Source organism: Balaenoptera ricei, chromosome 2, assembly GCF_028023285.1.
Source record: "Balaenoptera ricei isolate mBalRic1 chromosome 2, mBalRic1.hap2, whole genome shotgun sequence".
Taxonomy (NCBI): Eukaryota; Metazoa; Chordata; class Mammalia; order Artiodactyla; family Balaenopteridae; genus Balaenoptera; species Balaenoptera ricei.
Genome location: NC_082640.1, coordinates 42,806,997 through 42,821,715, shown reverse-complemented (window position 1 = coordinate 42,821,715; position 14,719 = coordinate 42,806,997). Strand labels below are relative to the sequence as shown.

At 38.8% G+C, this 14,719-nt stretch overlaps 1 protein-coding gene across 1 annotated transcript in view; it reads right to left on the bottom strand.

The window, feature by feature from the left end:
- Positions 1-8,299, bottom strand: part of LOC132360069 (partitioning defective 6 homolog beta-like) — a 191,780-nt gene extending 183,481 nt beyond the window's left edge. Inside the window, exon 1 of the mRNA XM_059915183.1 lies at positions 7,980-8,299. Within this exon, the coding sequence (XP_059771166.1) occupies positions 7,980-8,299 (320 nt within the window). The remainder of the gene's footprint in view (positions 1-7,979) is intronic.
- Between the last annotated feature and the right edge of the window lie 6,420 nt (positions 8,300-14,719).

Sequence of the window (14,719 nt, the reverse complement as noted above, 5' to 3'; positions counted from 1 at the left end):
ATCACTAATCACTGGGGAAATACAAATCAAAACCACAATGAGATATCACTTCACACCTGCTAAAATAATTATTATTTTAAAAACAAAAGATTAGCGTTGGCAAGAATGAGCAGAAAAGGGAACCCTTGTGCACTGTTGGTGGGAATGTAAATTGGTACAGATGTTACTGAAAACAGCATGGAGATTCCTCAAGAAGTTAAAAATAGAACTACCATATGATCAGGCAATCCAACTTCTGGGTATATATATGAAAGAATTGAAATCAGAATCTTAAAGACATATGTGCAACCCCATGTTCATTGCAGCATCATTCACAATAGCCAAGATATGGAAACAACCTAAATGTCCATTTACAAATGAATGGATAAAGAAAATGTGGTATATGGATATAATGGAATATTACTCCATCTTAAAAAAAACAAAAAAAGGAAATTCTGCCATTTGTGACAATGTGGATGAACCTGGAGGACACGTATAACTGATTCACTTTGCTGTACACCTGAAACTAACACAACGTTGTAAATCAACTATATTCCAATAAAAAAGTAAAATTAAATTAAAAATTAAAAATAAAATATGGGACTTCCCTGGTGGTCCAGTGGGTTAGACTCTGCGCTCCCAATTCAGGGGGCCCAGGTTCGATCCCTGGTTGGGGAACTAGATACCCCATGCACGTCACAAGTAAGAGTTCACATGCCACAGCTAAAAAAAGTCCGCATGCCCCAGTGAAGATCCTGCGTGCCTCAACTAAGATCCGGTGCAGCCAAAAATAAATAAATACATATTTTTAAAAATAAAAATAAAATAAAATAGAAAGCATCACTAAAATGGGATAGATAAATAGATAAATAAATAAATAAATAAATAAACAATAAACAAGCCAGACAGAGAAAGACAAATACTGTAAGATCTTGTTTACATGTGGAATCTAAAATAGTCAAACTCAAAGAAGCAGAGTAGAATGGTAGTTACCAAGTTTGGGCAGAGAGGAAAATGAGGAGGAAATGTTAAATGGTACAAAGTTTCATTTATGCAAAATAAATAAGAACCGGAGATCTACTATATAGTGTAGTACCTATGGCTGACAATACTATATTGTACTTAAAATTTGCTAAGAGAGTAGATCTTATGTTAAGTTTTCTTTCCACACATTATCCTCCTCATCATCATCATAAGGGAGGGAAGAAATTTGGGGAGGTGATGGATATGCTTATGATGTTGATGGTGCTGATGAGTTCATGGGTATATACTTATCCCCAAACTCATCAAGTTGTTTACATTAGGGACTTCCCTGGTGGTCTAGTGGTAAAGAATCCACCTTCCAATGCAGGGGACAGGGGTTCAATCCCTGGCGGGGGAAATAAGATCCCACGTGCCGCGGGGCAACTAAGCCTGCTTGTCACAACTTCTGAACTTGTGCCTCAATGAGAGAGCCCACGTGCCACAAACTACAGAGCCCATGCGCTCTGGAACCTGTGTGCCACAACTAGAGAAGACAAAACCCGCATACCACAACTAGAGAAAATCCCGCGTGCCTCAACTAGAGAGAAGCCCATGCCCTGCAACTAGAGAGAAACCCGAACAGACCACTCACCATAACGAAAAGATCCAGCATGCCTCAACAAAGATTTATGTTAAGGAAAATAAATAAATAAAATAAATATTTTTCAAAAAGGTTGTTTACATTAAATATGTAAAGCTTTTTACATGTCAATCATAACTCAATAAAGTAGTTTAATACAAAACATTTAAGTATAGTGTTACCGTTCTAGTTAACTTCTTTGTACTCTGGGGGAACTAAAGGAATTATTATATGACTTTTCCCACATAGCTCTAACCCGAGTCCTGTTTTCCTGATAGCTACTTTACTCTGCCCAAGAATTAGTAGACACTCTGCTAAATTTTTTCAGTCAACAATCTTTCAATTTCTCTGGATTTCCCATTTGTGAAATGAGGGCATTGGATTGGGTGATCTTGGCAGCTCCTCTCAGTTCATAAGTCCATGACACAGTGATTCCTGACTATCCAGTTGGCTGTACATTTTAGATGCATGTTCTTAGATCTTAGGCGATCATTTGTTGTGTTGTTGTTTAGTTCTTTAAAATTAATAGCAAATGAATTGCTTGATTTTTCTTTTTATATCCTGTATATGAAGTTGCCAGGAATTTCTCATAGAGTTTTCACCTTCTAGCAGAGCAGGGAATGCTGTGACCAGAGTGATTAAGTCATAAAGAACCTTAAGATAAATTCCCAGTTTTTAATTTCCAATGAAATACTGAAGCCAGTATTTTATGACTGTTTTGTAAATATTAGGCAAGCAGCTCCCAAATCGACCTCTTGAGGCATTTTCTCAGTGAACAGCATAAGACATGACTCTTTACTTCTGTATTGCTGAGAGCTGCTCTTTGACCCACATATTTATAACAGCTACTGGTCTATTTCTCATCTACATGAACTTTAAAATGTAAAGAAAATTAAAGTACCTAATTTTTAAACCCACCTTGCAAATTAGTCATTTTTCAGATGCCAACAATGGCGTACACTGATGCGAAGTTAAGCCTGGAGGGAAGGAATTCTTTTCTTCCCATCTTTAGCTTTCCTTTGGGACAAAATAGCAGCTAAAACCTTTGCCAATATTAAATCCTAAAAGTTATTTGCCAAGAAGTTCAATCAAGAAAGGAGAGGACACTTTGATCCTATGTCTCCTGAAGTACTTCTGCATGGTTTTCTTTTTACTTATGCATGTCTTGGTCCATCAATTGGCAGGAACTGCATTATGCACTCCTTTTTGTAATGTGTGTTTTTCAAGGCCACACCAAAGGGAAAGGAAAGGAAGGGGGTTAAAAAAGAAAGTGAGGTTGCATTCACAAAAGAAAGCAAAAACAAAAACCAGCATTTCTCTGCTTCTGCCTTTCTCCCATTTGGAAGAAACAAAACTTTCTTCCAAATAATTCTGGGACTCCTGGAGGATGTCTTGCTTGAGCTCTCACCATGTGTCCATCTGTGTCCATCACATTTCTCCTCTCCTTCTCTGCCTATGAGGCCCTACAAGTGAGCTGTCATCTCCTGCATATTTCTGTCTCTCCATTCTCTCTCTCTCTCTGTCTCTCCATTCTCTCTCTCTCTCCAGCCTTTGGCTTCTCTGGCTTCCTGTCTAGGTCAATATCTCTACTCAACATCAACATGTATTTTAGCAGTGTCACTCCAAGTAGTACAATTACATTCCTACCACTACTAGGGTCTCTTTTAGCTAGAAAATGACTCTGAAAGTCTCACATAGATTCCACTAACCTATCTCTAATTACTTACCCCATAATTATTATAGCCCTTTCTCCCAGGACTTTCCCCCAGTCAGCTCATGAGGACTGGGTCAGGCAATTCTCAGAATAATAAGCATTATATTGGGTGGGCCAAAATGTTCATTAGTCTTTTCTGTAAGATGGCTCTAATAGCACTTAGTTGTCTTTAACTTCGTTTGAAACAATTTTGTTAGATTGTATGTGACAGCTGTCGTATCAGTGTGCATTTAAAAGAAGACTTATCAAAATTGGTGAATTTTTGTGTAGCCATTTTAATATTGAAGATGGAAGAAAAAAGCAACATTTTCAGCATAATATGCTTTATTATTTCAAGAAAGGTAAAAATGCAACTGAAACACACAAAAAGATTTGAGCAGTTTATGGAGAAGGTGCTGTGACTGGTCGAACATGCCAGAAGTGGTTTGCAAAGTTTCGTGCTGGAGATTTCTTGCTGGATGAAGCTCCACAGTCGGGTAGACCAGTTAAAGTTGACAGCGATCAAATCAAGACATTAACTAAGAACAGTCAATGTTATACCACGAAGGAAATAGCCAAAATACTCAAAATATCCAAATCAAGCACTGAAAATCATTTGCACTGACCTGGTTATGTGAATCCCTTTGATGTTTTGGTTCCACATAAGTTAAGCAAAAAAAACCTTCACCATATTTCCGCATGTGATTCTCTACTGAAACGTAATGAAAACTTTCCGTTTTGAAAACAAATTGTGATGGGCGATGAAAAGTGGATACTGTACAACAATGTGGAACAGAAGAGATCATGGGGCAAGAGAAATTAACCACCACCAACCACACTAAAGGCCGGTCTTCATCCAAAGAAGGTGATGTTGTGTATATGGTGGGATTGGAAGGGAGTCCTCTATTATGAGCTCCTTCTGGAAAACCAATGATTAATTCCAACAAGTATGGCTCCCAATTAGACCAACTGAAAGTGGCACTTGAGGAAAAGAGTTCAGAATTAGTCAACAGAAAGCACATAATCTTCCATCAGGATAATGCAAGACCACATGTTTCTTTGATGACCAGGCAAAAACTGTTACAGCTTGGCTGGGAAGTTTTGATTCATCCGCCACATTCACCAGACATTGCACTTTCGGATTTCCATTTATTTCGGTCTTTACAAAATTCTCTTAATGGAAAAAATTTCAATTCCCTGGAAGACTGTAAACAGCACCTGGAACAGTTCTTTGCTCAAAAAGTAAAAAGTTTTGGGAAAATGAACTTATGAAGTTGCCTGAAAAATGGCAGAAGGTAGTGGAATGAAAAGGTGAATACGTTGTTCAATAAAGTTCTTGGTGAAAATGAAAAATGTGTCTTTTATTTTTACTTAAAAAACAGAGGGCACATTTTGGCCCAACCAGTAGCACACTCAGAATCACTCTTCCCCTCTGACTTGCCCAGTTTTCCTCAAAATAAATTTGTAATTCTTCTTTGAAATACCTAGTGTCTTTTCCAGGAATACCTAGTGTCTGTTTATGTGGTATTCTAGACATACCGAGGTAGGTCTGAATCTTAGGGAGAACACAGCAAACACAGGCTGAGAAATCAATACTCCTGGTGCATGACTATTTCTCAAAATTCCTGGAATTTGTTGTTTCATAAAGAACATAAAAATCCCCAGTATTTAGGGGATTTTTATGTATAGAAATCACCCTCTATACATTATATAGAAAGGACCTTTGAGGTGCCAGATACTGAACAAGACAATAAACCATGACTTCACTAAACAAATTACAGTCTATTAGAAGAGACAGACCAGATTTATAAACAATTAATTGTAGTGTAGGAGGGTTCCTTTTTTCTCCACACCCTCTCCAGCATTTATTATTTGTAGAGTTCTTGATGGTGACCATTCTGACTAGTGTGAGGTGATACCTCATTGTAGTTTTCATCTGCATTTATCTAATAATTAGTGACGTTGAGCATCTTTTCATGTACATTTTGGCCATCTGTATGTCTTCTTTGGAGAAATGTCTATTTAGATCTTCTGGCCATTTTCTGATTGGGTTGTTTGTTTGTTTGATATTGAGCTGTATGAGCTGTTTGTATATTTTGGAGATTAATTCCTTGTTGGTTGCATTGTTTGCAAATATTTTCTCCCATTCTATAGGTTGTCTTTTTGTTTTGTTTATGGTTCCCTTTGCTGTGCAAAAGCTTTTAAGTTTACTTAGGTCCCATTTGTGTATTTTTGTTTTTATTTCCATTATTGCAAAAAAAATTGCTGTGATTTATGTCAAAGAGCGTTCTATGTTTTCCTCTAAGAGTTTATAGTATCCGGTTTTGGTGGGAATGTAAATTGGTACAACCACTACAAATAACGGTATGGAGGTTCCTTAAAAAACTAAAAATAGAGCTACCATATGATCCTTCAATCCCAATCCTGGACATGTATCCAGAGAAAACCATAATTTGAAAAGATACTTGCATTCCAATGTTCCCAGCAGTACTTTTTACAATAGCTAAGACATGGAATCAACCTAGGTGTCCATCGATGGATGAATGGATAAAGAAGATGTGGTATATATACACAATGTAATATTACTCAGCCATAAAGAAGAATGAAATAATGCCATTTGCAGCAACATGGATGGACCTAGAGATTATCATACTAAGTGAAGTAAATCAGACAGGGAAAGACAAATATCATGGTATCACTTGATATGTGGAATCTAAAAAAAATGGTACAGGGACTTCCCTGGTGGCACAGTGGTTAAGAATCCGCCTGCCAATGCAGGGGACGGGGTTCAAGCCCTGGTGCAGGAAGATCCCACATGCCGCGGAGCAACTAAGCCTGTGTGCCACAACTGCTGAGCCTGCACTCTAGAGCCTGTGAACCACAACTATTGAGCCTGTGTGCCACAACTACTGAAGCCTGCATGCCTAGATCCCATGCTCTGCAACAAGAGAAGCCAATGCAATGAGAACCCCACACACCACAAAGAAGAGTAGCCCTCGCTTGCCACAACTAGAGAAAGCCAGTGTGCAGCAACAAAGACCCAACACAGCCTAAATAAATAAATAAATAAATTTTTAAAAATAAATGAATAAATGGTACAAATGAACTTATTTATGAAACAGAAATAGACCCACAGACATAGAAAACAAATCTATGGTTACCAAAGTGGAATTGTGGAGGAGGGATAAATTAGGAGTTTTGGATTAAAATATACACACTACTATAAATTTAAAAAGTAGATAAACAAGACAACTCCAAACATTTACACAACATTGTAAATCAACTATATTTCAACATTTTTTTTAAATATTAAGCAATTACTGATAATGAAAAAGTAATAATTGCAAAGTATAATCAATTATATACAAATTTATGTTCTAGATACAACAGTAGCCCCAAGCCTGGAGAGCAACTGTGCTTGGGCGTAGAGAATCAGAAGGAAAATTGTGAAGAACTTCAACTGTAGTCTGCAGAATCACTAGGTAGTCAGGAGATATGAGTGGAGTAAATGCCATCGGCAAAATCAAGCAGGCAAAGCCCAACAAAGGTTGTTCAGGGGTAGGTATGAACTTATACCTCAAGTATGGGGCATGAAAAATATGGAGTTGAAGACCAATCTAGAGAGGTAGGCAGAGGGCACTCAGCCTGAGGAGTTGAGCTTCATCTTTTCAGCAATGAAGAACCATTGAAATGGTTCTGTCCTCCATTTAAGAAACACAGAAGTGATGTGGCTGATGGGCTGGAGGCTAGCTTTCATAGAAGGTTCCATGGAGGCAAGAGTATGATAGGCAAGTTGGGCTGTAATTAAGATTGATGTAAACATGTGGCAGTGTCCAAAAACAAATCCTTAAGTCCATGTGCTAAATTGTACACAACTTATTCTCCAGTACTGCATCCCATCACTTTGGGTTCCACACTAGCTCTGTCCTTAAAGATCCTTCGCTTGGTTATTTTGTGACACGTATAAAACTGAGCCTCAGAGAGAAGAGTTTTGCCAGGGCCCTTTATAAAATGACCGGTTACTATGGGCCTCTGCCCTGTGCTTGCCTGGCACCAACATGGAAAAGTCGATGTGGAGCAATGCTTGTATTATATCACTTATTTTGTCTTCATCATTATATTTTTCCCTCACTGCTGACCCCCGCCCACATGAAGAAGAAAGAAAATTGGTGCCAGATGGTGTTGTTATATACATGGTTCTCAGTGTCCCAGGAAGGATTCCAGAATTCTTTTTTCAGCTTATTTGTAGGTCTTTGGTAACCCACGCACCAGGTCACTCACAGCTCTACCTGCCAACACCAGCAGGTAGCAACTGAAAGGCAGCCACACTTACTGCAGCAATCTTTCAACACTCGGTAAAACTCACCCAATATCTACAAGATACTGAAGGACCAGACCTTAAAAAGTGATCCAACATATAGGGTGGCAGTCAAAGCTTATCAGTCTTCTGAGATTGCAGTTGCTTTTCACGTGAAACATAAAATCTCAGAGTTGAATTTCTAGCTTAAAGTTTGTCTAGTCCACTGGGTCTAAAACATGGCTGTCCTAGAATCACAATGTGAAAAATATATAGATTCTTTGCCTCTACCTTCAGATGCTCTGATTTGGCCGGTCTTGGGGTAGAACCCAGATATTTGTATTTTCAACAGCTCAATAGATGATTTTGATGTGCAGTCAAGTTTGGGAGCTTCTGGTCACCCTTACAGTGTTTGAATTCCACCCCAAATATCCCTTCCAATTTGTTGAGCAACGTCCCCTATAACACTTCCAGCACCAAAGATTTCACTTCCTCCCTCTGTGGTCCACTTCTTATTTAAACAACTTAAACCATTAGGAAGTGCTTTTTCATGTAACCAGAGTATGGCAGGGTCCAATTTCTGTCCCTCGGTGAGGAGGAGGTTATCAGGAGAATCCAGGAAATCCACCCTACAGTCTGCAGTGCCCAGAAAGACATGATGATCAGTGGTCTTCTCCATACAGGTGACTCCAAGAGGAAGGTCTGTGCTCCCCCTTCCACTTGCCATGCCTCTACCAGAGCACATGGTTCCACATGCTGTCTGGAAGAGCTTCATTTGTGAATAATCCCACACCCTCCTCCTTGAAGAAAGAACTCTAAAAGAAGTGTAAGAAGTTCTTCTACTAATGATTTGCGCAAGCACCCAGGCCATAGAGACAGGAGGTGATGACTTTGTCGGAATCATTCATACTTTTCGAGGAGGTGTCGAAGAGCTCACAGTAGGGAAATTTGTTGGTTCTTCATGTAAATGTGCTCTTGCTCCTCATCTCCCTTCTCAGTGACCCTCTTACTGCTCCCTGTTCTTGTCTTCCTCCTGCAGTCACACCTCAAGAATCCCTGTATGGAGGTGTCGCCACCACATTCCTCTGTGAAACTCCAACCCTCTTTACTTAAGAAAGCAATTCAAGCCTCCTAGGGCTTTCCTCATATGCCAATGGAGGCTTCCTTCTGCCCAGGCTTCACAAGCTCACAGGCAGAGGGGAAGGCGTGGACCCTGAGATTGGTTGAAAGAAGATGGGAACTCCTATTCCATTTCATTCTCTCTTCTAGTAAGGGTTGTAGCCAGTGTCAAGTGGAATTTCCTAAGAGCAAACACGCCTCCCCTTAGCAACTATTCATTTTCTTCCTAAAACAACATGTTCTAGTTACATAAGTCTCTTATTAACAGAATTTTGACTAAACCCCTTGTAAAATACAACATTGTGGGCATTATTGAACCAAGGAGCATTTTAGCATCTTTCCTGCATCTGTTTACATAACAAGAGCTGCCACATTGGCTAAGATCTGAGTGGCCTATAGGGGATACGCAGCAACATTCCCAAAGTTTTTTTTTTTTTCTGATGTCTGAATTGTTCTCCTGATAGAAAGCAGTGGTATTAGCTCATTCACACCTGTGTTAACTTGAAATATCTCTCCCAGTGTTTTCTGTTTTTTGTTTAGTCAGGAGATCAATAAAGCACCATCCACCATAGAGATACAAATAATTTATCAAAGGCATGCTCCTTTGAGGAAACAGTGTAATAATGGTCAACTTCTATACCCTCCTTTGGCACAACTACCATTCTTAGAGACAGAATACAAAACTGTATAGACAATTATTTTCAATGCAAAAATTTTTCATATGCTACCCTCCCCTAAATAGCCCTAGGCTTTATTTTTTAGATCCATATGTTTTTGAGACTTTTTCCATTACACCAAGAGCTTCTTGAGAGCAGGAATACTCTCTTTTTTATAACAGTATGCCCTGGGTCATAGAGAGGCCAGCACATATGAGGGGCTCATGGGATATTTACTGGGAGGGAATGGATGGAAGTAAGCAGAAATATAGATGAATGAATGGATGGGTGGATGGATGAGTGGATGGATGGACGGGTGGATACCATGAACCAAATGGGGCTCCAGCATTGCAAATATCCCATACACTTATTCTGCAGCTTTGAAATTGTGCTTTCCCAGCAAAGATTAGAAGTGAAGAGTGGGCCCTTGTTCTTACCTTAGGAGATGTGATTGCCGTGTGCTGTCGATTTTAGCTATTTCCCAAGCCAAGCAAAAGCAGATCCTGCTCATAAACATGATTATGCCAGATGGGAAACTGATTAAACAGGCCGACTGACAATATCTGTTCATCTTAATTAGGGCATAGCTTGAAGATGACTGCCTGAAATTCAACCTGATCACAACCAGAAACAATGGAAATTGCCAAATGTACTGTTTCCTCCCTAAGAACGTGAGTCTGGGATGACTGTAATTTCTTTAAAAAAAAAAAAAACATTTCAGAGGAAAATTGATCTCCTTTGTTAAGGCATCATTTAAGAGGAGTCCAAATTACAGGAGATAAATATGGAAAATGACAAAATCTATCAAAAGTTGATGATAAACATAAAAACTAGAGTCCACCCTTCATTTGTACAGAATTTTTTAAAAGGGAAATGAGAGCCCACATAACTATTATGTTTTATTTCTTCCCCCAGGATGCCAAAATCCATGATTTTCTAAAATAAACAGTAGATTTTTACGTGGTCCTGAACAAACTCTGCTACTTATTAACTGAGTGTGACCTAGGGCAGAACAATTAATCACTTTGAAACTCAATTTTCTGATGTACATAAAAAAATAAAATTTAAAAAACACAGCCTATCTAACCTATGTGCACATTAAAGAGGTATGCAAACCATCGGTGCCTGGTGCTGTTCTAAGTCATCTGCATATAGTAATTTCTCTAACATGCTTGGAGTGGATGCTATTATGCAAGAGGACATGGCAGCAGTAAGAAGTTAAATCACCTCACCAAGATCACACAGCTAGAAACAGAACATCTGTGATTGAAAATTAGGGAGACTCACCCCAGAGCCCTCTGCTTCACATTATTGGTTTCCAAGAAGTGTTGTTGATGAATAGATGAGAAGGAGAAAGGGAGAGAGGAAGGGGAAGAAGGTCTAACTGAGGACATCTCTTAAAGTCAGTTCAGTAATTCCCTACTTTTTCTGATTCAAGCTTACCAACAATCTTAAAGTTATAATTTGACTTTCTCAGTAGATCAGACGATGAGGGAAAAACTTATGTTATTAGGCCAATCCATATGGTAAATTCCACCTGAAGTAAGAATGCTCATGACAAATTAGCAAATTCTGATCAATGTTAATTCATCGGTCTCTAAACTTGGTAATGTGAGTCAGTCCATGAGAGACAGTCCACATCCTTAGGGTGATCAGACAGCTTTAAGAGCCTGAAGGTCAGACTGTGGACCACGGAGAAGCTACCTAGGAAATGTCAACCTGGGGAGCCTCTGCAGAGACGGCCAGTCAGCCTCAGGCAAGAAAGACAACCTGAGGGCAGACAAGATTTCTTCCCACTCTCTCTAGGACCAGTAGCCTATTGCTGTATTTCCCAACCTCTGCTGCAATGAACACTAGTCTTGTGAGATTCTCTGTGAAGAGATATATAGCCAAATCATGCACATTAAATAATCAAAAGGTTTTTTTAATCCTATTTTTAAAAAAACTTAGTCTCCAGTTTTCCCTCCAGGGAGGACCTTATTAAGGTCCTGTTAGCTAGCAGCTTCGTGTCCATTTACACAGGACTGAAATCAATGGAATACAAAGGGCAGAAGTGGGTGGACGGAGGCTTCATCAACAGCCTGCCCATCCAGGCTGTAGGCCGGATGGTGAGCGTCTCACCATTCAGTGGACAGTTGGACATCTCTCCATAAGATAAAGGGCAGCTGGATCTGTATGTTAACATCGCCAACCAGGGCATACTGTTGTTCATGGCAAACTTGAGGTTTAACCAAGCCCTTTCCCACCAAGCAAGAGGATAATGGAATCACTATATCATCGTGGCTTGATGACGCCATCAAGAAAGTTGGTTTGAATAGAATGCTTAAAACTTTAAAATGCAAAACACATTTCAGACAGTTCTTGATGGTTGTTTCTAATTAAATCCTTATTTTAAAGCCTTAAAAAATGTATTTAGATACAACTTGATGTTTCCCAATCTTCTTGTCAATGGAGTCCATTATTTTCCCACATAGATCTCATTAATTTTCTAGAATAGTAACTCCACTGGTCTAATTCAATTCAGTAAGCAAACAAAAGTTGAGAATATACTTCATACCAGGGACTGTTCTAGGTTCTGGGGAAGTCTCAAGGATAAATCTGGGAAAAGGGAATTACCATTTTGAACGCCCAATGTTTGTCATTTACTTTGGTCTTATAGAATGTAATCCTCACCAAAAAGTCTCTGAAGGATACATTATTAGCCTTATTTTACAATAAGGAAACTGAGATTCAGAGAACTTAAGTCCTTTACTTACTGCCACCCAGATATTAACTGGCATTGTCTGAGTTTGAAGCCATGTTCCTCTCACTGCAGACTTGATACTCTTACAGTTCTAGAACATGGATATTTTCTTAAGTAACTTACAATTGTGCAGAATAGGCATGTATGCGGCTGTATAATATATGAGAGAAAGCTCAGTGTCCTCAGAGAGGGACACAAAGTGTCCTATTGGGCATTCAAAGGAACTTGATACTATTTTCATCAAGGAAGATTCAAGGGAGGTTTTGTTTTTGATGTGGCATTTGAGCAGAACATAAATGGGAAGAAGTCATTACGTATGGTGGAAATAGGGAAACAAATTTGGAAAATCTGGACCTGTATAGAGAGAATTATCAATAACTTATATAAGGGCAAATGTTCTCTTCTTTAAAAAGCAATTAAATCTTTGAGGACCTAATATGTGCAGGGCATGATGAAGATACTAAGGTGGACAAAACGTCCCTGACTTCATGGCAGTTTGATACATAGTAGGGCAACCTTCCCTGAATACAACCATTGGAAACACAAGTGCTGTGGGAAAGCAGAGGAAGTCTAGATTGGTTTCAAGTGAAGAGTTTCCTGGAAGAGCTAGAATTTAGTTTGGAGATATATTTGAACAAGAAGTGCTAGAGAAGAAAGGCATGCCAAGAAAAAATATCCAATTGAGCAAGAAGACAGTAAAATGTAATAAGAAAGATGACACATTTAGAATGTCCAGAGTAGTCTGGGGTTTAGAAGAGCTGCCTCTGTGGCCAAGGCACAAAGAATATAAGGCAGCCAAGCTCTGCTTCCCCCACCATTTCTTTCTTTTTAATTTTTAAATATTATTTTATTTATTTTTTTATACAGCAGTTCCTTATTAGTCATCAATTTTATACTCATCATTGTATACATGTCAATCGCATTCGCCCAATTCATCATACCACCACCCCTACCGCCCGCCACTTTCCCCCCTTGGTGTCCATACGTTTGATCTCTACATCTGTGTCTCAATTTCTGCTCTGCAAACCGGTTCATCTGTACCATTTTTCTAGGTTCCACATATATGCGTTAATATACGATATTTCTTTTTCTCTTTCTGGCTTACTTCACTCTGTATGACAGTCTCTAGAACCATCCACGTCTCAACAAATGACCCAATTTTGTTCCTTTTTATGGCAGAGTAATATTCCATGGTATATATGTACCACATCTTCTTTATCCATTCATCTGTCGATGGGCATTTAGGTTGCTTCCATGACCTGGCTATTGTAAATAAAGCTGCAATGAATATTGGGGTGCATGTGTCTTTTTGAATTATGGTTTATCTGGGTATATGCTCAGTAGTGGGATTGCTGGATCATATGGCAATTCTATTTTTAGTTTTTTAAGGAACCTCCATACTGTTCTCCATAGTGGCTGTATCAATTTACATTCCCACCAACGGTGCAAGAGGGTTGCCTTTTCTCCACACCCTTTCCAGCATTTGTTGTTTGTAGATTTTCTGATGATGCCCATTCTAACTGGTGTGAGGTGATACCTCATTGTAGTTTTGATTTGCATTTCTCTAATAATTAGTGATGTTGAGCATCTTTTCATGTGCTTCTTGGCCATCTGTATGTCTTCTTTGGAGAAATGTCTATTTAGGTCTTCTGCCCATTTTTGGATTGGGTTGTTTGTTTCTTTAATATTGAGCTGAATGAGCTGTTTATATATTTTGGAGATTAATCCTATGTCTGTTGATTCGTTTGCAAATAATTTCTACCATTCTGAGGGTTGTCTTTTCGTCTTGTTTATGGTTTCCTTTGTTGTGCAAAAGCTTTGAAGTTTCATTAGGTCCCATTTGTTTATTTTTATTTTTATTTCCATTACTCTAGGAGGTGGATCAAAAAAGATCTTGCTGTGATTTATGTCATCGAGTGTTCTTCCTATGTTTTCCACTAAGAGTTTTATAGTGTCCAGTCTTACATTTAGGTCTCGAATCCATTTTGAGTTTATTTTTGTGTATGGTGTTAGGGACTGTTCTAATTTCATTCTTTTACATGTAGCTGTCCAGTTGTCCTAGCACCACTTATTGAAGAGACTGTGTTTTCTCCATTGTATATCTTTGCTTCCTTTGTCATGGATTAGTTGACCATAGGTGCGTGGGTTTATCTCTGGGCTTTCTATCCTGTTCCACTGATCTATGTTTCTGTTTTTGTGCCAGTACCATATTGTCTTGATTACTGTAGCTTTGTAGTATAGTCTGAAGTCAGGGAGTCTGATTCCTCCAGCTCCGTTTTTTTCCCTCAAGACTGCTTTGGGAATTCGGGGTCTTTTGTGTCTCCATACAAATTTTAAGATTTTTTGTTCCAGTTCCATAAAAAATGCCATCGGTAATTTGCTAGGGATTGCATTGAATCTGTAGATTGCTTTGGGTAGTAGACTCATTTTAACAATATTGATTCTTCCAATCCAAGAACATGGTATATCTCTCCACTTGTTGGTATCATCTTTAATTTCTTTCATCAGTGTCTTATACTTTTCTGCATACAGGTCTTTTGTCTCCCTAGGTAGGTTTATTCCTAGGTACTTTATTCTTTTTGTTGCAATGGTAAATGGGAGTGTTTCCATAATTTCTCTTTCGGATTTT